Source organism: Mya arenaria, chromosome 4 (assembly GCF_026914265.1).
Source record: "Mya arenaria isolate MELC-2E11 chromosome 4, ASM2691426v1".
Taxonomy (NCBI): domain Eukaryota; kingdom Metazoa; phylum Mollusca; class Bivalvia; order Myida; family Myidae; genus Mya; species Mya arenaria.
This window is the reverse complement of record NC_069125.1, coordinates 11,173,010-11,197,932: the sequence shown is the minus strand read 5'-3', so window position 1 is coordinate 11,197,932 and position 24,923 is coordinate 11,173,010. Positions and strand designations below refer to the sequence as shown.

General features: G+C 34.5%; 2 protein-coding genes across 2 annotated transcripts; both read right to left on the bottom strand.

Annotated features, from left to right (window-relative positions):
- Positions 1-2,878: 2,878 nt before the first annotated feature.
- On the bottom strand, positions 2,879-4,584 carry LOC128230015 (transcription factor HES-1-like). The gene is made up of 3 exons (XM_052941994.1): positions 4,534-4,584; positions 3,721-3,816; positions 2,879-3,376 (listed from the first exon to the last, which is right to left on the bottom strand). Exons 1-3 carry the CDS (start codon positions 4,582-4,584, stop codon positions 2,879-2,881), a joined length of 645 nt encoding a protein of 214 aa, XP_052797954.1.
- Positions 4,585-11,011: 6,427 nt separating this feature from the next.
- LOC128230012 (transcription factor HES-1-like) lies at positions 11,012-12,639 on the bottom strand. Its single transcript, XM_052941990.1, has 3 exons — positions 12,589-12,639; positions 12,014-12,109; positions 11,012-11,710 (listed from the first exon to the last, which is right to left on the bottom strand). Exons 1-3 carry the CDS (start codon positions 12,637-12,639, stop codon positions 11,012-11,014), a joined length of 846 nt encoding a protein of 281 aa, XP_052797950.1.
- Positions 12,640-24,923: the final 12,284 nt, after the last annotated feature.

Here is a 24,923-nt window from a genome sequence, read left to right as displayed (position 1 = left end):
CTACTCCCAACAGTTTACAGTCCAAAACTAAAAGATATAAATGGGATTTTCTCCAACAAAGAGCATTTCTTTACCTTAAGAAATAAATGAAGCTTAACTTCAATAACATTATTTCTATAAGCTGGAAATATTCTATATTATTATGTTGGTTTTGGAATTTGTTTGTTTACAAACGCTGTAAATATACCCTCTTGTTCAGCTACAGTTTCACTGCTTGTATGCATTGTTGGAATATAAATAGATTATTGTAATTGTTTAACATTTTCACTAAATGCATGTACATCCTCCTAGAATAATGTTGTACGTTCATGTGTATCATGTCTATTTAATTGTTTGCACATAATTAATACACTTATGATTTAGTGCTGATCTCATTTCATGTTTAATTTCTCTTGTCCAATACAAATGTTAGCTAAAAGATGATGGACATACTCTCCAGTTTTTCATTTTATGTGATAATTGTCAGCTGCATCTTTTCATTCAGGACTATCTATATATATAAATTTCTTTACAAGCCACCAACTCATATTTTGCCTCATTTGTAATAATATTTATCATGGTTTTATTTGGTTGCTGTCAGAATATGCATTAATATTAATGAATCCAATGGTCAGTTCATTGGGCTTTTGTGAAAATAGTTTAATTTGTTTTATACATTTTGCATTAGAGACTGCTCAATTGCAATGGTAATCAATTGCAATCTTAAAAAAAATCCTGTAATATAGCTTTCCTTTTGCATCCACCATGACCCTAGCTCTACCTTGTCTTAAAGGCACCTCTGACTATTCAAGTGCAAACAACTAGTGTAAACTCAACAATGCCTGGATCTATGGTCTTCAAACCTTACAAGGAGGCTGTAACTCTACAATGACTGCACCCCTGGCCCTCAAACATGAGTTGGGGGGTTAAGAATGACCAGTAGATGATCCCTGATTGGGATTATTTGGGCATCGGGTTAAAGGTCAAGATCACGTCGACACTGAACGCAGAAAAGCTTGTCTGTGTGATAATTCGACAATGCCTGCACCCATGGGCTTCACACTTGACACTGAGGTTTGGTTGTTCAGTAGATAACCCCAATGGAATTAAAGGTCAAGGTCACAACTCCTAATGGTAATTAAAATTTCGTAACATTCACTTATTCCCTGCTGCAAAGAGGATAACATGTTTATCTGCAAATATCAGTCATCATCTGAACATGATAAAAAAACTGTACCAACGATCCTCACACTTTGAATGGTCATTATCTTAAACTGCCTTAGAGACAAATTAGCTGTCATTTCAGTCCACGCATATATATATGCGTTGTGTTAATTTATCAATGTTATTTAAAATAATGTCTGTGGTTGTTGATGCATGGGTCAATCACAGTGTTCTATGTGTAGTAATTTGAAAATGTTGTTTTACAAATTGAACTGGTCTGTGGTTGCTCAGGCATGGGTCTGTCAAAGTGGTCTATGTGTTTGCCTGTTATGTAGTCAGATTTTACTTTGTCAGTTGCATTTTACTGGGAAAAAAATAACAACTTTTTCCAATAAATTTATTGGGTATGCACTACTGCCTTTTGTGTTTTTATTGTTTTATTCTTATCAAAGACAAACATTTAAGTTGTTGTTTTAGTCTTTGTGCATAAGTTGTAGTTCCATTATTTTTAACGTTGCCATACAAGTCTGATTATTTCTACAAAACAAAGAGACTGGTAATGTTGTATGGTTCAGATCACTATCATTCTAGCACTTACATTTACACTACCAATTGTAACATTACTGCTGCCAGCGCAAAGCAGTACCGTCCCTCAGCTCTTTCAGTGCTTTGATTATGTAAGGTTTTACAATTATCCTTTTTTTCTTGCAATTGTATCATCTTGTTTCTAGCCCCTTTAAAAAAACTGAAGTGCAAATGCTGCTATAAAACTTTTAAAATACAAATTAGTGGTACAGACCTATAATCATTAAAGTAAACTACGCTTTCCCCTATTTTGCATAAAAAGCATTTATTAGAATATATACTTCAAATCTTCGAGAAATGTCTATATATTCAATGTATAGAAGTTTAAGAATAAGCAAGATTCTTTAAGAACATGAGGGAAAGATCTTAAGGATTTTTGTATTGAGTTCTGGAACATTCTTATTTTTATACAACGGCAAATTTTCTCTGATCTAAGTAGAAGAGTTGAAAAGTTTCACCAGTTCTAGAACATTGTTAAATTATTCTGTGGCGTTAACATATCAGTCTTCTGTGGTTGTTGTTGTTTGATTTAAATATTGCTCATATAGTTCGTTCAATATTGCATGCGGATTTTATTCTGATGACATTAAAAAACCAGGTTCAATGAAGATATTGTGTGATATTTTGGACCTTGGGCATAATTCCTTATTCAAGGTATTTAATTGTAGCATTATTTATTTGAAATTTATTTGTAATACTGCCAGTAAATACAGTTTGTTTAAGTTAAATACGGAAGGAAACTAGAAATAAGAAGCAAATCTACTTAGCAAGTCTCCTTTATTTGTTTTTATCTGTCAATCATGAACATGAATGTATCGAGTAATGCTTATAATGTACAAGCCATGCTCCTTTTGTTCATACTTTATTTTTACTACTATAACAAGTCTTCAACAACATCCAATAACATGTTTTATGTATGCATATATTAACTATATACAGATCAACATTCTACCACGGGCGCCATACATTGTCTCTGGGCACTTGACCGACTTTATCATCGTAACTTCGGTCAAATGAAAAACAACCATCTAACCCCAAAGATTCACATCGGTTTAGTGATTGACTGTCAGAGGACACGTCGAGGTTGAAAGATCCAGAATCACTGCTGTCGAAACTCAAACCGGAAGAGCTGGAATTTTGTATGATGACGTCATCGTGGCCTTTTGTCATCTGCGAGATCGGCAAGCAATCTTGAGTTCCCATAGAAGGTATTGTGATTTGATTCGTCAATCCACTGAAGGCGTTCGTCCGATCTTCTCGGCGTTGACATGAAAACGGCCTTTGGGTAATGGCCTTCATGACTAAATGTATAAGGATCTTGATTTTCTATCTGTGGATTACGATTCTCATCTTCCTCAATCCCTCCTCCAGCAGCCTGAATGCTATTCTGCTTCTGCGCATAGACGCTCCTCAAATGTCCGCTCACACTAGTCGTAACTACCGGATCAAACGCGCCGTTTACAGCTATGTATGTAACCGCATCCCGTGCGCATTCCCGGAAACTGGTCTGATAGGGAGTTGTGCATGAGACTTCATCCTTGACTGCGGTTGCTACGCGAACGGCCCTCTGCTGATGCTGGAGCCGTGTCAAATGGAACACGGTGAGCTCCAGGATGTCCGCCTTGTCCACACGCGTCATTCGTGACACCTGAATATAGCATACGATTTGTAGATTTTTAGAAACACCATATTTACAATCAATTTCAATAAAGCTACATTATAGAAAAGATCTTTATTTTCCATGATGTGGTTTTAATATATGCCATCTGGTCCACTCTTCTTATTTTAATGCTAAGGTTATCCTCATTAGCAATACATACAAAAAGGGCGCATACAATGCATTTTGCCAAACTGAATTGGAATGGCTAGCTAATGTTAATTTTGACAGCTATAAAAATAAAATCATGTGTATTTGTAATAGAAACCTTGCAACATAAGATTGTTCAATCAATAGGGTAGAATCACATTTGAATATGTGCTGTCAGGGCGTACCTGTTGTCGGATGGTGTCCACGATAAGGAGCTTTAGACGGTCAATGCTCGCATTCATCCTCTCACGTCGTTGACGCTCACCTAGGGGCTTGCGTACCTACAAGGTTCACAATATTAGATGATAAATACAGGTATACAGTCGAACCCCGTTTGCTCGTTGGCTCGAATTCCACGTTGGTTCGAACTGGATGTAAAGTACCGATATTTATAAACGGTTTGTAAGCAATCCCGTTTGGCTCGAATCTTCCGAGGCTCGAAGTATTTTCGCCGGTCCCTGAGAGTTCGAGCCAACGGGATTCGATTATATAATAAATGGAAGACATAATATGCTCGTTCTCACATAGCGTTTTCGTTCGACTTGTTGATTTTGTACGACGAGCTTAAAATGTATCATATGTAAGAAATGAGATGTGACATTGCTCGCGGTGTTTCATTTTCTTCACTCTTATTAACTGCAGATGAACGTCAAATAGTTGATGAATATCTTTATTGAATCTTAGCAGTCACTTTTATTTGTGTGGATGAAACTTACACCTGTTTCAAAGTAACTGATAAAAGCTTAACTAATTATTTGTTTAGATTAAACTTAAGTTATGAGCAGTCTATTATTTTGAACTTAGAAGTGACTTCAACAAACATGCGAAGAAGGTTTTGGCATCTTTAAGAACATGCTTAAATTAATAAAGCAAATGAACACATGTGATATCAATGAACGTATGTTATTCTGTTTTATTCATGTAATTAAAAAAGTCAAAAAGTTAATCACTTCATTTAATAAAGATAGAGTAAGAGGGAAAAGGCACTAGAAACTAACCTTTCTCAGAAACGATGCAACGTCCCGTGAGGAATCCCGCATGTCAGCCATATTAAATAAATAGGTTTTCTCCGTTCTTGAAAATTATAAGATTTTACAGTTTCAACTCCTTGTATTTGTAATATTAATACTTAAGAGCGTATGTCTGATAGTTGGAGAGGTAAACTGGTAAATATAGACAGTTATTTTCATTCATCAAATTTAGAACAAGAAATCATAGAATGCCTATTGAAATAGGCAATTGGCGTAGAATACCACTCAACGAACGACTATGTACTCACTGCAATAACAAACTAGGAGACGAATTTCATTATTTGTTTGAATGTCAATTCTTAAACGATGAAAGAAAACAGTTTCTAAAACCTTACTTTTATAGACATCCCAATACATTTAAATTAGAAAAACTAATGAATACAGGCAGTAAACAAACACAGATAAATCTATATAGATTTGTTATTATTCTTTCAAAAATTAAGTAACTATATGCAATATAGTGAATTGATAGTTATATATAGTGATTTGCTTGAAAATTTCCATTCATTATTTTGAGTTTTTGAATGTATGTATTACATATGTAAATATATGTACTGTAGTTATATGTTAATCATTGTCGATTTGCAGATTTTTCACAAACATATATGTATGACATGTGCTGTAGTTTAAATTATTATAATTATGTAAAACATTAATATTGTCATATTGGCGTAATACGATGTTAGTTAGAAACAAGCTGTGATGTATTATTAACATGTCTCATGTCAGAAAAACAAAATATTGAATTAAAAAACCCTTTGACTTCCTATCATTTTGTTTCGGATAGGGTTTCTCATATATGAAGGGGTTTTCGTATGACTTTCTCTTCTTTTACAGTATTTCGTTCGCCAAATTCGATTAAATATATCACACACTTGTAAGATTATCTTTTTCTTATTTACTAGTGATTCAAAGGTAATATTTCTACTATTGATGCAACCTTATTCATTGAGAATTGTCTAAAATGTTTTCTGACCTCATGTGAATGACTCTCCGATACTCGTATTGAGTATCATATAAATTGTAGTTAATAATTTACAATGTGTCTGCCGCCATGTATGTATATATGTTTTGTATATGACCTCATTTGCCATGTGTATGGTATGAGCGAATAAACGGTGTTTGACTTGTTTGACTTGACTTTGACTTGGGATACACGTGTCATTTGTCACGTGCGTGTAATTATCACTTCACGTGGACATCCTTAATTGGCACGTGTTTTGAGTAAAGCGGTTGACAACTTTAAGTAATTGTTATCATAATTGTAATGTTTGTATTTGTTATTACCGCATTTGTCCATGCGTTAATTGGAATGAGTTAGTTAATGAAAATTGAATTAACATGATACATTTAAGTAATTGTCGATGTGCCTCAAAATAGCTCAAACTCTTTAATTAGTGCAATTAATAAACAAGTATAAATTTAAATAATTGTCATCCTAATTGTTAAATGAATATTTGATATTTCCTCATTTGTCCATGCGTTAGTTGTAATGAGTTGATAAAGGAAAATGACTTAACATGAAACTTTAAGTAATTGACTATGTGCCTCAAATTAGTTCAAACTCTTTAATTAGTGCAATTAATTAACAAGTATCAATTTAAATGATTGGAACTGATTTCAAATAATCCAAAACTTCCTTTAACATACTAAAATTTGTACTTGGTCATTTAATAATCGGTTAAGGATTTATTTTAGAATCTAACCATTGTGGTCAATCACAGCTTTCAAGACCTTGCTGGACCATGATAACGAACAGTCTCCTTGACACTGGTATACTCCCGGATGTATAGCTAATCGGGGAAATAAAGCCAATTTTTAAAAGCAAGGATTCTCCTCCCGACCCCAAAAATTATAGACTTTCTTAGTTGTTTAGGCAAATTATTCAACTCTATTCTTAGTGAACACATCAACACATTTCTCTATGATAATAACTTATTAAACGAGAACCAAGCCGGATTTCGGGCAAATTATTCAACCTGCGACCATATTCTTACATTGCATTTCCTTGTAGGTAAACTTAGAGCCCAGAAAAAGAAACTGTTTTGCTCATTTATTGATTTTTCGGCCGCATTTCAATCTGTTTGGCGAGCTGGTTTGTTGCATATGCTAATTCAATCTGGCTTACATGGTAAAATTCTCACAGTCATAAAAACACATGTATAGTGATATTAAATCATGCGTTTCTATCAATGAGCAACTGTCTCCTATGTTCCAAAGCTTATGCGGAGTCCGTCAGGGCGAAAACCTTTCTTTGATTTTATTTTCTATTTACCTTAACGATTTAGAGGAATTCCTTAAAAGAACATGTTTTAGTGATTCTATAGAAGTAGATGCAGACGTGACAACTGTGAACCTTCAGTTACTTATTCCCTTGTATGCTGACGACAATGTACTCTTTGCAGACAATGAACGTGTTTTTCAAAAAAGTCTTGATTGTTTTTAAGACTACTGTTTACAATGGAAATTAATTATTAACCTCTCAAAGACTAAAATGATTGTCTTTGGTGCCAGAAATCTGAAGAAATTTACCTTAGCATAGCTAACCAAGTACTAGAGATAGTTAAGGAATACAAACACCTAGGTGTATATTTCTCGTCCACCGGTAGCTTTTTATACTGCCGTAAATATTTAATAAGCCTGGCCAACAAAGCAATGTATTCCCTATTTCTTAGAATTAATAACCTAGACTTGCCTTTGGACATACAACTGAAGCTTTTGACTGTCCCCATGCTAACGTACGGATGTGAAGTCTGGGGTTTTGAAAACCTCGATCTCTTGGGGCAACTTCATTGTATTTTTTCGCGGCGGATAACATATACTAGAAAGACTACTCCACGTTACATGCTCTACTCGGAACTTGGTAGATACCCTCTTACCGTAAAAGTTAAAACCAGAATGATAAGCTACTGGAGTAAAGTCGTTTTATCCCAAGACTCGAAAATAAGTTTCTTGATATATAAAGACATTTTACATAGTAATAATTCAGTTTGGGCCAGTAACATCAAGTCAATACTTGATTCGACGGGTTTGACTTTATCAAACAAGAGTACCTGCAAAACATATCAGTAAACTTGTGAAATCTAATCTTGTAGACCAATTTCAACAACTTTTTTTTGAAAATTTAATATTTCGTCTTAGGGGAAATATATTCTCTGTTTAAGTCCGATATTAAATTTGAAGAGTACCTTAATATCTTACCCAAATCTCTACGTTTTACATTTTTGCATTTCCGCACTAACAATCATACATTTCCTATCGAAGTCGGTAGATGGAGACAGAATGCTATACCAGATGTCAATAGAAAGTGTACGTTTTGTAATCTAAACGATATTGGTGATAAACTGCACTATTTACTTACATGTCCTGTTTTCAATCCTATCAGAAAAAAATACATACATTGTCGTTTTTACTCAAGTCCTTATGTCTTGAGTTTTAGCGAAGTCTTAAATTGTAAGAACCCTGATACCTTAAGAAAAACAATATTTTTTGTTAAAATCTTAGTTAATCACTTTAAACGAATCTGATAATGTGTTCAATATATATACATATATATATATATATATAATTATTGAGTTTTCACATGATTTTACTTAAATGAAACTGTGATATAATAAAAAAATATTGAGTTGAGTTGAGCAAAACAGCAACTATGCATTGCATTGTAAATTCTTTCTAGCTGAGTTTTAAAAATATTGGCTGATTCGAAAGTGTACAATTGTTCAGTTTTCTTTTTATAAAACGAATAGCAAATTATTATTTTTTTGAAATTTAGTATATGTGCTTTTTTGAGGTCGAGTCTTCCTCGTATAGTGCGTTTAATATTGCATACGGATATCATTCGCGGACATTAAAAATACCAGGCTCGGTGAAGATATTGTGTGATATTTTGGACCTTGGACTTAATTCTTTATTCTATGTTTTTAAATTGAAGAATTACTGATTTGAAATAGATTTGTCAATCTGCTAGTAATTACATTTTGTTGTAGTAACATGCAGAAGGGAACTAAAAATAAGAAGGAAATCTAGTTGGCAAATATCCTTTATTTTTTTATCTGCCAATCATATACATCAATGTATCAAGTAATGCCTATAATGTAGAAGCCATGCTCTTTATGTTCATACATTATTTTTACTACAATAACAATTCTTAAACAAAGGACAATAACACGTTGTATGTATGCATATATTATCCATATACAGATCAACAAACTACCACGGGCGCCATACATTGTTTTTGTACACTTGATCGACTGAATCATCGTTACTCCGGTCAAATGAAAAACAACCATCTGACCCCAAAGATTCACATACATCGGTTTGGTGATGGACAGTCAGCAGGCACGTCGAAATTGGAAAATCCAGAATCACTGCTGATAGAGGCTGCTGTTTTATACACAAGCGGGCGTGGTCAGTACTGCACTTACGACTACTGTCAATGAACAGTTTCGATCAAACAGAGGCTGCTTATTTATACACAAGCGGGCGTGGTCAGTACTGCACTTACGATTATTGTCAATGAACAGTCTCGATCAAACAGTGGCTGCTGTTTTATACACTAGCGGGTGTGGTCAGTTCTGCACTTACCATTGCGGTCAATGAACAGTCTCGATCAAACAGAGGCTGCTGTTTTATACATTAGCGGGCGTGGCCAGTACTGCACTTACCATTGGGGTCAATGACCAGTCTCTATCAAACAGAGACTGCTAGTTTATACACTAGCGGGCGTGGTCAGTACTGCACTTACCATTGGGGTCAATGAACAGTCTCGATCAAACAGAGGCTGCTGTTTTATACACAAGCGGGCGTGGTCAGTACTGCACTTACCATTGTGGTCAATGAACAGTCTAAATCAAACAGAGACTGCTGTTTTATACACTAGCGAGCGTGGTCAGTACTGCACTTACCATTGGGGTCAATGAACAGTCTCGATCAAACAGACTGTGCTGTTTTATACACTGTTTGTAGAACTGTTTTTATCACTTCGATATTACAGTTAGAAATTTTAATACCTGTACCTAGCATAAAAAAGAATTGTGTCCAATGTCCAAAAGGGCACACAATTACGTTTCTGAACCTGATATATTTAGCGTCGGCAGGATGAAATTCATTTTCAATATTGGACGCATTTTATGAGCAATATTTACATCAAACAACAACACACCCAAAATATTGATATAACCTAACAGAATAATTTAAAAATGTTCTTGTACTTATGAATTGTTTTATTATTATTATTAGATCAGAGAAAAATTTGCATATATAAAAATAAGTACAACTTTGCTCTAATGTATTATTTCCGTTGAATATTGACCATGTATTCTTAAACTGATGCGGTTTCCTCGTATGGCTGGGTATATCGGAGAAGCTTTAATAACGTTTCAATAATTGCAGAACCTCTAGTAAATGTGCTTAAGAACCACACATTGATAAGCAAAAGAAATATTTATGTTGGGTTTGTTGGTGCAGGAACATATTCTTGAAATTAAGCATTTGAAGGAAAGATATACAAATGTAATATAGTTCAAGATGAACTGTTTGCAGTTCGTTTAAACAATTGTTAATTATATATAATGTAGAAATATCATGCCAAATAATATAATGTCATCGTTTAATACATGCGTTATATATACTCATTCAAATATTTGTATAATATATATTTTAAAAGAAAGTTCGATTACATTCAACTCTCTTTTTCTTGGGTACTTCGGATTGAATTGAATTGAAGTGTTGAATTGTATAGTTCCATTGTAGAGTGACCGAGAAACATTAATTGTTCATTCATGTTTTCGCCAATTTTACGAATGCATTTATCAGGATATATGCTTTAAATGTTTTAAAAATTTATATGTATTCAATGTTTAGCAGTTTTAAAAATAAACAATATTATTGAAGAATATGAGGGAAATATTTAAGGGAATTTTGTAAAGTGTTCTTGAACATCCTTATTTTTAAATAATGACACACTTTCCCTGATCTAAATAAAAAAAATGAAATCGGTAGTGTTGTTGTATAATATAAATATTGCTCATATAGCTAGTGCGTTCGATATTGCATTCGGAAATCAGATTTCATTCTATAAACATTAAAAAATACTAGGTTCAGTGAAGATGGTGTGGGATATTTTGGACCTTGGACATAATTCTTTATTCTAGGTATTTATGTTCGTAGCATTATTTATTTGAAAATTATTTGTAAAGCTGCTAGATAATACATTTTGTTGTAGTAACATACAGAAGGGAACTAGAAATAAGAAGCAAATCTAGTTGGCAAGTTTCCTTTATTTTTTATCTGCCAAACAATGACATGAATGTGTCAAGTAATGCCTATAATGTAGAAGCCATGCTCATGTTCATACTTAATTATTACTACAATAACAATTCTTAAACAGACCCCAATAACATGTTGTATGTATGCATACATTATCCATCAACAGATTAACAATCTACCACGGGCGCCAAACATCGTCTCTGGTCACTTGCACGACTGCATCATCGTTACTTCGGTCAAATGAAAAACAACCATCTGACCCCAAAGATACACCTCGGTTTGGTGATTGACTGTCAGCAGACACGTCGAGGTTGGAAAATCCAGAATCATTGCTGTCGAAACTCAACCCGGAAGTGCTGGAATTATGTATGATGACGTTATCGTGGCCTTTTGTCATCTGCGAGATCGGCGAGCAATCCTGAGTTCCCATAGAGGGTATTGTGATTTGACCCGTCAATCGATTCAACCGTTCGTCCGATCTTCTTGGCGTTGACATGAAAACGGCCCGTGGGTTATGGCCTTGGTGACTATATGTACAGGGCTGTTGGTTTTCTATCTGTGGAATCCGATTATCATCTTCCTCAATCCCTCCTCCAGCAGCCTGGAATCTATTCCGCTTCTGTGCATAGACGCTCCTCAAATTTCCGCTCACACTGGTCGTAACAACCGGATCACACGCGCCGTTTACAGCTTTATATGTGACCGCCTCCTGTAAGCAATCCCGGAAACCGGTCTGGTAAGAGGCTATGCATGAGGTGGCGTCTTTGGCTTCGGTTGCTACGTGAACGGCCCTCTGCTGATGCTGTAGCCGTGTCAGATGGAACACGGTGAGCTCCAGGATGTCCGCCTTGTCCACACGCGTCATTGGTGACACCTTAAAATAGCGTACGATTTCTAGATTTTAAGAGTCCCCATATTTACAATCAATTTTAATGAAGCTTTATTATAGAAAATATCTTTAATTTGGATGATGATGTTTGATTATATGCCATCTTGTTTCATGTCCCTATGTTAATGCTTAGGTAATCCTCATTATCAATGCAAATCAATAGGACGCATACAATGTATTTTGCCTAACTGAATTGAAAGTGAAATGGCTAGCTGATGTAAATTTGGAAACCTATAAAACCATGTGCATCTGGAAAAGAAACTGTGCAACATAAGATTGTTGGTGTACCTGTTGTCGGATGGTGTCCGCGATAAGGAGCTTGAGACGGTCAATACTTGCGTTCATCCTCTCACGTCGTTGACGCTCAACTAGGGGCTTGCGTACCTACAAGGTTCACAATATAAACGATTTATTAGACGATAAATACATGTCTTATATAATAGAACACATAATATGTTTATTCACACACGGCGTTGTCGCTCGAAATATTGCTTTCGTAAGTTTAAAATGTATTATATGTAAGAAATTAGATGTGACATTGCTCGCGGTGATTTATTTTCTTCACACTTATAAAAAGCTTAATAATTTATTAATAGTTTTTCCTCGTTTTATTAACTACGTTTATTTGTGTGAATGCAAATTACCCATGTCTCAATGTAACTTATTAAGACTTAATTATTTAGTTATTAAGATTACTTTTTAAATTTAGAGAACACGCTTAAATTAGTAAAGAAATAAACACATATGACTTGAATGAATTGCGCTAATGTATTTTATTCTTGTACATAAAAAGGCAAATATTTAATCATATCATTTAATAAAGATAGAATAAAAGAAAAAAAAAACACACACTAAAAACTAACCTTTCTCAGATACGAAGCAACGTCCCGTGGGGAATCCCGCATGTCAGCCATATTGAATAAATAGGTTTTCTCCGTTTCTCCGCAAAATGTAAGGTTTTAAAGAGTCAACTCCTTGTATTTGTGATATTAATGTTTAAGAGCTTTTGTCTGGTGGTTGGGGAGTTTTGCGGGTATATATAGCATGGGATACACGTGTCATTTGTCACGAGATTGTAATTATCACTTCACGTGGACATCCTTAATTGGCACGTGTTTTGAGTAAAGCTGTGGACAACTTTAAGTAATTGTCATCATTATTGTGATATGTTAATTTGATATTACCTCATTTGTCCATGCGTTAATTGGAATGAGTTAATAAAAGAAAATTCACTTCACTTGAAACCTTTAATTAATTGTCAGTGTGCCTTAAATTAGTACAAACTCTTTAATTAATGCAATTAATTAGCAAGTATAGTTTTAAATGATTGGAACTGAATTAAAATAATCCAAAACTCCTTCAACACACTTAATGATTTACTTAGTAGTCTCGTTCCCGTCCGTTCGTTGGTCATTTAATAATCGCTTTAGGATTTATTTTAAAAACAAACCATTGTTATAAATCATAGCTTTCAAAACCCTCTTGGGGGATGATTAGTGCATGCCATATCCCCCGGCGGGGGAAAAAAACCCCGGAATTTCGACCAATCCCCTGGTCCCCCGCCGGGGGATCCATATCCCCTGGAATTAAAAAATATATATTATTTTTTTTAACTTGCTTAAGTTTGACAGTGTAAAGCATCAATAATATTATGAATGTGAAATTCCATGAAGGACCATGGTGGCTGAGTCCAAAAATTATTGTAGTTTGAGTGTAGTTCTGTATTTTTTCTTATATTATAAAAGCAGATATTGCGCAATTTTTCGTCGCGTAAAAATCCCCTGGTGTAATATCAAAATCCCCTGGAATTCAGACCAAAATACCCTGGGAAGCCTCCCAGAAATATGGCATGTACTATTACGAACAGTTTAAGTTCAGACTCAAGTGGCAAAACAGTAACTCTTTATTGCATTTAACATTCTTTCTAGTTGAGTTTTGATGATAAAATTGGCTGACTTTTATTACTATTCGAAATTGTACAATTGTTCAGCTTTATTTTTATAAAACAAATAACAAAATAATAATACTTTGAAATTTAGTATATGTGGTATTCTGAGGCCGAGTCTATGTACTTGAGTCTGTCTGTAATCATGGACCTGAATTTAGACTTTAGACTCAAAATTGCAATTTTGTAACGGTCGTTTTAGCGTAAACTGCTGAAGAAATTAGCACATGAAAGATTCAGTATCACAAAGAACCAAGATGATGGTGACTTTGGCCCAAGTTTTTGACATTGTTATTCTGCCTTCGTCGATTGGTCTATAAGTTCAAAACGCAGTTTGATCAATATTTATCATAATTTTCAAAATATTAATATAGTTACATATTTCAAGGACTTGAACGAATTAAATTGTTAAGAACAAGTCAAGTCAACTCAACACGCTTATCTTTTCTAACTAATGTACACCATGAAAATATTGAGTTATGTAATAAAGACCTCGATGTCGAGGCTTAAATGAATTATAGAAAATATAAGATGTTAAAATATTACAAAGTTCGTATAAAAGAATTTATATACTCTTAGCAAAGCTGATAATTAAGCAGATTTTCATTTCGATTTACTTTTTTATTAATCAAAATTTCTGCATGAAATTCCGTGTAGGGCCTTCTAGTAACATTTAATAATCGAATATCGACAAAAAACATCCCATTATTAAGATCAGATGCGTTGGTGCGAAGAACGAGGAAAAAACAAAATGCACTGTGAGGAGTTGGTGGTTTGGCGTGAAATAAATTCGCATGTGGTCATTCTGTATAACAACCGACCCAAATAACCAAAAATAAGGAATACCGTAAGGGCCATCGCCTGTGAGTTTGTTGATCTAAAACACGATACTCGAAAGTACGATGATGAAAACGCGAAATCACGACGTGTTTTCATTATCGTACTATCGCCTTCCGCAGCGCATGCGCAGAGAAGAATTTGCACTCCATGTGACAAACTGTCGAATGCAGGAGTGCATTTCAGAGCATATTTACGATCTGCCATAATCGTAAATGCACGATCATAATAACAATCAACTTAATGACAATTACGAAGGCGTTTAAGAAACGTCTCGGTAACTCTCCAGTCGTTTAGAAAAAAAACTATCGATAGCGCAGCGTGCTGCTGCTGATGATGATGATTTTGATGATGTGACCTCAGAGCTATTGCATTTGGAAAACTGTTCGAAGATACTCTTTTGACTAGTTGGTTTTATTGTATTATTATAAATAAAGACAATTCATAATTTAATCTGTATTGTGTCAATCGTTGTTTAAACTTTTAATTAACAGTACAGTTGTATTTCAAATCAATTCAAAATGAATAATGAAAGCTTAAGTTGAAGACATGATTCAATGAATTAATACAAGCACCCCTGAAACCGACACATCGAGGGTAAATTATTATATGCGCATGCGCACCGGAAGGCGATAGTACGATGATGAAAACACGACGGTACGATGATAAAAACCCGATAGTACGATGAAGAAAACACGACAGTACGATTATGAAAACGCGATAGTACGATGATGAAAACACGACAGTACGATGATAAAAATGCGATAGTACAATGATGAAAACGCGACAGTACGATAGTACGATGAAGAAAACGCGAAATCACGATATTACGATGGTGAAAACGCGAAAGTATGATGGTGAAAACACGATAGTTTATCGCATTATCATCATCGTACTGTCGTATTATCGCGTTTTCGTTATCGTACTGTCGCGTGTTCATCAGCGTACTGTCGCATTTTCACCATCGTAGTTTCTTGATTTCGCGTTTTCATCATCGTTCTTTCGAGTACAGCGTTTCAGATCAAAACATTCATCGGCGATGGCCCTTATGGCATTCCGTAAAAAAACAAATTCCTTTTATGTCGATACAACAACGTGATATAGCTGCCGGACATTTCTGAGGTGATTTTTTATTTTATTTCATAATGAAGAAAATAAATCGAAAAAGTGCAAATAAACTATTTCAGACCTGGTTTTGATAAAAAAATGTAGTTAAATCGATCACATTTTATTATTTTTATAATGTCTTAATTGTAAGTTATTTTTGATAAAATAAAATGCCATATTTGTCTTTTAGTTAGATTTGTTTGATTAATGTATGATGCAACTTCAGGCTAGCAGGAAAATGCATTTTGATATAAACCCTTAAAGTGGCTAAGACCATGAAGACACCAGATGGTCCAAAGACCTGCAAATAGTTTATCCTCAAACAAGCATGAGTCTCAAGACCACAGTTATCTGCCCTCGCCCCCCGTTGACCGGATGTTTATAAAGTAAAAAGAGTGCTTGTGTTCAAGTATCAATATTTGATTAATGTAAAAGTTAAATGAAAGAGAAGAAACAGTTGGTATTTTTGCAAAGAGCTTAACATAACCTTTGACACTGTATTGCAAAACATGTTTTTCAATTGATTCTGTTTTAAAGTGAATATTCAGGTTAGTGTCTCTAATGAAAATATAGTGAAAATAACTGTGGTCCAAGGCCATATATGCGAGCTAGGAGGCAGATAAAACATCATTTTACATGGTTAAAATAACAAACGCAACAATCGTGTTGCTGTCTTATCTGTGTTTTCCCGTTCAAAAATAGCGTATAATGATTTCACAGTTTAAATCAAATCTGTTTATGAGTACAGATAAATATACCGACGAAAGTTTTAAAATTGGGATTTGCGTGGTAGACAACTCTAGTAAATTTCGAATGGAAAAAAGCTCAAAAACTGCGAAAGATGCATGTATCGTAAGCAATTTGTTACATACATCAGTAATTAATATTCAATCCGTTGTATACAACGAAGTCAATTTTATGTAAGGTTTCGGCATTTTTCTTTTTTTCTTGCATTTGTATTATCTTGTGTCAAACCCGTTTAAAATGACTCGAGTGCAAATGCTTCTATAAAACTTTAAAAACACAAATTAAGGATACAGACTTAGATGCATTTTCGTAAATTACGTTTGCCCCTTTTTTATTTATTATTTATTGAATTTAAGTACATGATTGGAACTGAACCCAAAACTTCGTTTAACATTCTTATTGTGCGTTGTACTAAGTAGCCTCGTGTCCGTCCGTTCGTTGGTCATTTCATACTCGTTTTTTGGATTTATATTAGAAACAAACCTTTGTGTTCATTTATGGCTTCTAAGATGTCATTGTGTGTAAGGTTTTGACAATTTTCCTTTTTTTTTGCAATTGAATCATCTTGTGTCTAGCCCCTTTAAAAAGTGCAAATGCTGCTATAAAACTTTTATAATACAAATAAGTGGTACGCTTTCCACTATTTTAAAAATGCATTTATTAGGATATATACTTCAAATTTCTATATATTTAATGTATAGAAGTTTTAGAATAAACATGATTCCTTAAGAATATGTGGGAAAGATCTTAAGGATTTTTGGAACATTGTTCAGTAACATTCTTATTTTGATATAACGCCAAACTTTATCTAATCTAGGAAGAGGAGTTGAAACGTTTTACGAGTTCTAGAACATTGTTAAGTTATTCTGTGACGTTAAATTATCATTCTTTAGTGGTTGTTGTTATTTGATATACATATGAAATTTTATGGTAACATAAAATTATTTATTGAATTGTTCAGGCATTAGTTTAGTGGTATTTAACTATGTCAGAAGTAAGCTTCCGCATAAATTATTCCTCAGCCAATCACCTTTGAGTTTTATCTCAAGTGGCGCTGAACAGCAAATCGCGATAACTTGTAACCATTACATATATGTTTTTAGCGTACGCGAAAGCCTTGGCATTTTATTTTAGTTTTCACAAAATCCACCACCACTATTTCCACCACCTTCTGTTTAATTATCTGTCAGTTTATAAGGTCGAGAAATGAGCCGATCAAACTGTTTTCATGTCATATTTGATTGTGAACACACCGTTTACGTCCATGTTTTTCTTCATATTTTCTTACCATATGTACTGTTACAGTTCTTTGTTTCTCTTCCATTCACCAGTTTTGTCAGGCATTACTTTTACAAAATAATATGTGTCTAGTAGGGCTGATTGTCCACCCAGATATGTATTTCGGGAAATGTTATTATACACATGCTATTGACTCTTATGTTTTATTTGACGATATCTCATAAAAACACTTTTATGGCATTAATAAATGCCCTATTTTGTATTCAAAGCTTGTGTTTCGTTTTCCCTTCATCCAAACGAGTTCGAGTCTGTGACTTAGTACCTTGACGTTGGACAATACATAAATTGCTTATATAGTTCGTTCAATATTGCATACGGATTGCATTCTGCATGTGGACGTTAACAATACCAGGTTCAATGAAGATATTATGTGTTATTTTGGACTTTGGACATAACTCTTTCTTCTTGGTATTTAAATTGTAGCATTACTAATTGGAAATTAATTTGTAAAGCTGCTAGTAAATACATTTTGTTGTAGTAACATACAGAAGGAAACTAGAAATAAGAACCAAATATAGTTGGCAAGCCTCCTTTATCCTTTTTATTTTTTATCTGCCAATCATATACATGAATGTATCAAGTAATGCCTATAATGTAGAAGCCATGCTCCTTAAGTGCATACTTTATTTGTAATACTATAACAATTCTTTAACAAAATCCAAAACCATGTTTTATGTATGCATACATTAATAATATAAAGATCAACTTTTTACTACGGGCGCCAAACATTGTCCCTGGTCACTTGCACGACTGCATCATCGTTACTTCGGTCAAATGAAAAACAACCATTTGACCCCAATGATTCACCTCGGTTTGGTGATTTACTGTCAGCAGACAGGTCGAGGTTGGAAATTCCAGAATCATTGCTGTCGAAACTCGAACCGGAAGTGCTGTAATTATGAATGATGACGTTATCGTTGCCTTTTGTCATCTGTGAGATCGGCGAACATTCTTGAGTTCCCATAGAGGTTATTGTGAATTGACTCGTCAATCCTTTCAACCGAATGTCCGATCTTCTCGGCGTTGACATGAAAATGGCCTGTGGGTTATGGCCTTTTTGGCTATATGCATATGGCAGTTGGTTTTCTATCGGTGGTATTCGATTCCCATCTTCCTCAATACATCCTTTAGCAGCGTGACTGTTATTCTGCTTCTGCGCATAGATGCTCCTCAAATGTCCACTTACACTTGTCGCAAGGACCGGACCACATGTCCCGTTAACAGCTTTGTTTGTGACCGCCTCCTGTAAGCAATCCCGGAAACCGGTCTGGTAGGAGGCAATGCATGAGGTGGCATCCTTGGCTTCAATTGCTACGCGGACGGCCCTCTGCTGATGCTGGAGCCGTGTCAGATGGAACACGGTGAGCTCCAGGATGTCTGCCTTGTCCACACGCGTCATTGGTGACACCTAAAAATAGCAAACGATATGTAGATTTTAAGAAACCCTATATTTACAATCAATTTCTTTAAAGCTACATTATGGAAAAAATCTTTCATTTGAATGATGATGTTTGATGAAATGCCATCTTGTTCCACTATCCTCATTTAAATCCTTAAGTTATGCTCATTAGCAATGCAAATAAAAACTGTGCATACAATGTTTTTGCCTATTAGTAACTGAATAGAAAGTGAAATGGCAAGCTGATGTAAGTTTGTAAAGGTATAAAACAATAAAATCGTGTGTTTCTGGAATAGAAACTGAGCAACATAAGATCAATTTGATAGAATCACATTTGAAAATGCACTGTGAGGGCGTACCTGTTGTTTAATGGTGTCCGCGATAAGGAGCTTGAGGCGGTCAATGCTTGCGTTCATCCTATATTACAATATCACAATATTAGATGATTAATACATGATAGGTATACAGTCAAACCCCGTTTGCTCGAACTCGCATGGCTCAAATTCATTGTTGGCTCGAACTGGATGTAACGAACCGGTATAAACGAAAGGTAAGTAATCCCGTTTTGCTCGAATCTTCCGAGGCTCGAGTCACTGTGAGTTCGAGCCAACATGGTTCGACTATATAATATAATGGAATACATTATATGTCCATTCTCACAAGGCGTTGTCGCTCGACTTGTTACTTTCGTGCGACGAGCTTAAAATGTATTTTATGTAAAAAAAATAGATGGGACATTTCTCGCGGTGATTTTCTTCACTCTTATAAACAGCGAATGAACTTGAAAAAGTTGACGAATATTTTTCTTTCATTTTATCATTTACTTGTATTTGTGTTGACGAAACTTACACATGCCTTAGTGTTACCCATTAAAACTTTATTTATTTCTTAGTTATTTAGATTACTTTTAAAAGTGAGCTTTGAGAGATCTCCTATTCGGATTAACTTTGAAAATACTTGAAAAAGTTGTGGCATCTTAAAGAACATGCTTAAATCAATAAAGAAAATGAACACATTTGATATAAATGAAAATATGTTATTCTGTTCTATTCATGTAATTAAAACGACAAAAAAATAATCGTAAAATTCAATAAGATATAAAAGGAAAAAGGCACTTAAAACCAACCTTTCTCAGATACGAAGCAACGTCCAGTGGGGAATCCTGCATGTCAGCCATATTCAATAAATAGGTTTTCTCCGTTCTTGTAAAATGTAAGGTTTTAAAGAGTCAACTCCTTGTATTTGTGATATTAATGCTTAAGACCTTATTTGTGATAGTTGGAGAGTTTTGCGGGTATATATAGCATTGGATACACGTGTCATTTGTCACGAGGTTGTAATTATCACTTCACGTGGACATCCTTAATTGACACGTGTTTTGAGTAAAGCGGTGGACAACTTTAAGTAATTGTCATCATAATAGTTATATTTGTAATTGATATTACCTCATTTGTCCATGCATTAATTGGAATAAGTGAATAAAGGAAAATTGATTTAACATGACACATTTCAGTGATTGTCAGTGTGCCTCATATTAGGACAAACTCTTTAATTAGTGCAATTAATTAGCAAGAATAATTTTAATTGATTGAAACTGAATCCAAAACTTCCTTCAACATTCTTAATGTTTTACTAAGTAGCCTCGTGTCCGTCCGTTCGTTGTTTATTTAACAATCGTTTTTAGGATTTATATTAGAAACAAAACTTTGAAGTTTGTGATCAATTGTGCAAACTATTTAATACTGGTTACAAGATTGTAACCGTGTATTTAATAGCTGAAAACGCAAAAAAAAAATAATAATAATTGGTGAGTGCTAAAAGATGTAGTGTGATCTACTATCGTCTCATAAGGTAGGAACACCATGTTTTCTGCACCTTTCTTTCACATTTAACTCGGTATCCTTCATAAGAACCATTGTTTTCGACATTTATTCATTCTTTTTGGTATATTAAAACAAATGTATTAATTGTGGTTAATCTTATTTCAATTGGGAGTAAGAGTGCATTAATTTTTAAATAAAAACCTATTCAGCCGCGTCGTTATATATCTTATATACACAAATTATTCATAATGCAAATTTATACCTTTTCAATTGCCTGCTAACATACTTTCATGAGTTTATCAGTAAATGAATGTATCTAACAGTCCGTAGTAAATGGCGCGCTTTTAGATACTACTATAAAGAAGCTTGAACAGCCCAATGACAGATTGGATGGTGGTATGTGATATAACCTACCAACGTAAAGCTCATCCTCATAACGATTTAACACACGGATTTGATAATTTGTCTTTATAGATATCTAGAATAAATCTGGTAAGCTCTCTAACTTTTATCTTGTTTGATTGATTGTAGGTCAGCTATAGTAGTTTTTCACTTTTAGCAATATATTTTTTCTATGGTTGAATGAATGCCAGTGTAATTGATTGTATACATGTATATAAGCAGACAGTTCAAACCTTTGTTTTCGTAGCAACCGACTTGTTTTCTGAAGGTTTGTTAAGACACACATAGTCAATGTATTACATAACGACCATTAGCATTTTCAACGTTAAAATATCGCGTTTTATTACATTATTGCCGACAAATATTTGACTGAAATTGCCTTAATATATTTAGCGTCATGGTTTGGTAGGTTTTGTGTTCAGATGTATGTATCGTACTTTTAACGAATGAGCACAACTCCGGTTGGTTTCAGTCCTTAACAAGTGGTGTCTGTATCCGGTCGTTCAATACTTGAAAATACTTAATCAGTTCATGCGTGTTGTTTTTTTAAATATATTCTTCTTTGTTTTTAAGTTAATGCTGTCCCCGATGAAGATGATTTTTCTAGTTTTTAATTATTGATTTTTTTTTACGAACATGTAAGGTACTGCGCATAAACTTATTTAAAGGTCCACTGTCACAGATTGCACGTTTTGACAACTGTTTTATTTTTTGTCTTGGAACGAGCCAATTTATGCGAATAGGCATGTGAACCTGTCATATAAGACTGCTGACAAAAGATCACATCGCAGATTTTCATATTTAGGTTCAAACATTGATTTTTATGCATTTTTCTTAAACCGTTAGTAACGCTTTTAGCAATCAATGATTAATTTGAGAATCTGTGATCTGATCTTTTATCAGCAGTCTTTTATCACTCTTTTTCAGATATTTACGCAAAAATTGCCTCATTACAAAACAAAAAATAAAAAAAGTTGTCAAAACGGTAAATTCGTGACAGTGCAGCTTTAAACCTCCAGTAATATTATGTTCCAGTGAACTCGTGTTTCACTGACCTTTTCAAGGCGTCAATCCCATCAACAAATCCCATGATAAAGATATTGTGAAGCGTCTCTGGTCTGTTTGTAGTGATCGTACGTTTGAATCTCTCGATCAGTGTTGGTTAGACTCTGACCTTGTATTTCTAAACAGGATTTATACCAGAAAGAGAACAATTTGAGGGGTGAATGAGAAAAGGTTCTAAGTGACACTAAATAAAGAAACTGATAAAACCTTTTCGCTTTCACCCCTCGAATTGTAACGTACGTATGTCATATATTTTGTATGTAAATTTTCTAAGTTCTATGTGCAACGATATTAGAATTATTAAAAAAGTCCACGTAATTCTGGATCAACTCTTGTACAATGTACAGTGAATCCTGCAAAATAATCCCTACTTAAATAGACAAATATCAGTTAATTAACGGTGTACCAGGTAGGATTTTGTGTGAACATAAGGACAAATATTGTTTAAAAAGTCCTTGTGAATGGATGTGTCTTGAATGGAAGTTTACAATAAAGACGGTTTACACTGTTGTTGTTGAAGGTTGTGGATTTGATCCCTGGCCGCGTCGTACCAAAAGACGTTAAAGGTTGGTACAAGTAGCTCCCTTGCCCGGCGCTCGGCATTTAGGGGGTAGTGTTTGGTAAAGTGATATTCTCGATACTGGTTTAACCCAGAGATTGTACCCCGTGTATCGGTGCTTTACACCGAGCACGTAAAAGAACCAAGGGGTCTCTTCGAAAAAATGCTAGGGTACCGCACCCGAACTTCCTTGATGCACACATCTTGCATATTGAACCAGGCTTAAACGTTTACTATGGTGGCATATTACTGCCGTAAGATAACCTAATAGCGGCAGGTTATCTTACGGCAGGTTTATGACACCATAGTTTACAAATTTAATTATTTGAACTCACATAATTTTGTTTCTTGCCTTCAGAAAACAAACTTCGATCATAGTATGTTAAAACTTTTGTGTAAACTCTTTATGACTAAGAAGGGCTTGCTAGCAACGCTTTATTCGCACTTCGTAACTAATACAGGGATTGTACACCAGATTGGAACCAAAAAAAGTTGTTTTTTGTACCGAATCTTAGGACAATTATTTAATAGAATGTGTTATGCTTTGATATCATAATTGTAAAAAAGTACCAAAATGTAAAATAAAAAATGTGTCGGTTCGAACCCGTGTCGCCAAAATTGCAGTCTATTGTGGTATCCACTGCGCTACGAAGGCTTCCTCCAAACGAGTGGTATATTAAAGCTATATACCTAACTTGGGAATATCACGTGATAACATCGACTAGCCAATCACGCATTAGGAATAATTTCTACTAGGTAGACATACCCAGTAATCTTTTTTAATGGAAAAATACGAAATAACTGCTAAACTTAAAGTAATTGTAAACTATGTGGTACTTCCGTTATAAAGTTTCAATGCATTGTAAACATAAATACCAAATTAATGGCAGTTTTCGACAATTTTCTTTTTTCTTGCAAATTGATCATCTGGTGCACAGTTGCTTTAAAACTTTACGCGATATGTCCTTGAACTATTATTTACACGATAAGGCCACAACAAATTGATCATTTGTTCGTCGGATTTGCCGCACCTAAAATTCGAAAAACGAAAAAAAAAAAAAAAAAACTTTTTTTTGCGCCCGCACTTACTATTTGGCCGCGCATATTATGTATTTTTTTTACTTCTGAATTTCCTCTATTTTCTGAAGTTTTTTTACTTAAAATTTGAACCTGTAACGTCGACTTAGCCTTTTTTGAAGGTATTTCCATGCTTTACATTCTCCGCGAGCAAACTTTCCTCGTGTCAGGACAAAATCAGCTCCGGGTAACCGCAAAACAGCCGATATTTGTTGACAATCTTTTTTGTCGGGAATATTTTGCAGGACGCACCGTTGTTATCTATTTCCGGTATTAATTTGCAGGATACTTTCAGTTTTCGTTAATGTAAAATACACATTTTTAATTGAAAATCAGTGTCATAGTCAATGGATTATAGTCTTCAGTAAACAACAACAGTTTCACAGCGTCGAAGGCAATAATTATTTATGTGTGTTTTAAGTAATTCATTGTTTTGTACTCAAAATTTAGTGTTAAATAATAACTAAATCAGATTTTGAGCGCAAAGCTTATATTAAAATACACGGACACTCGACTTACAACAAATGAACATGTTTTCGTGAGTTATTTTTTAAATTCTAAAATGCATTTCTCAGTTTTATACTCGTTATTGATAAAAATAAAAGGACTTGTAAATGTTTCAAAAACAGTCTGTATTTATGCACCATTCAATTGTAACCATGCCCCCCCCAGGACCGGGGGTATACCGGGGGTTCACCTTCCCCCGCAGTGCCGTTGGTTTTACCCGGGGTTGGCTGGACCGAAAGTCAAAGTCCCCGCTATTCCCCGGACCTTGGGGGTCGTGGTTACAATTGACTTAGTGCATTACACATACATGTACAGTATAAAAATAACATCAGTAAAATCAGAAAATAAAACCTTTTATAAGTAAAATGACTGTTTTAATTTTCTCAATTCTTTGTTCTTATCCACTTGTTTTCTTTGATCGATTTGTAGTA

Excerpts from the sequence above, each read along its gene's own strand:
- LOC128230015 (XM_052941994.1), bottom strand. The coding sequence starts at position 4,584 with ATGGCTGACATGCGGGATTCCTCACGGGACGTTGCATCGTTTCTGAGA. Across the intron at positions 3,817-4,533 it reads TTGCATCGTTTCTGAGAAAG|GTACGCAAGCCCCTAGGTGA; the intron begins GTTAGTTTCTAG and ends TGAACCTTGTAG. Across the intron at positions 3,377-3,720 it reads TGGACACCATCCGACAACAG|GTGTCACGAATGACGCGTGT; the intron begins GTACGCCCTGAC and ends TGCTATATTCAG.
- LOC128230012 (XM_052941990.1), bottom strand. The coding sequence starts at position 12,639 with ATGGCTGACATGCGGGATTCCCCACGGGACGTTGCTTCGTATCTGAGA. Across the intron at positions 12,110-12,588 it reads TTGCTTCGTATCTGAGAAAG|GTACGCAAGCCCCTAGTTGA; the intron begins GTTAGTTTTTAG and ends TGAACCTTGTAG. Across the intron at positions 11,711-12,013 it reads CGGACACCATCCGACAACAG|GTGTCACCAATGACGCGTGT; the intron begins GTACACCAACAA and ends CGCTATTTTAAG.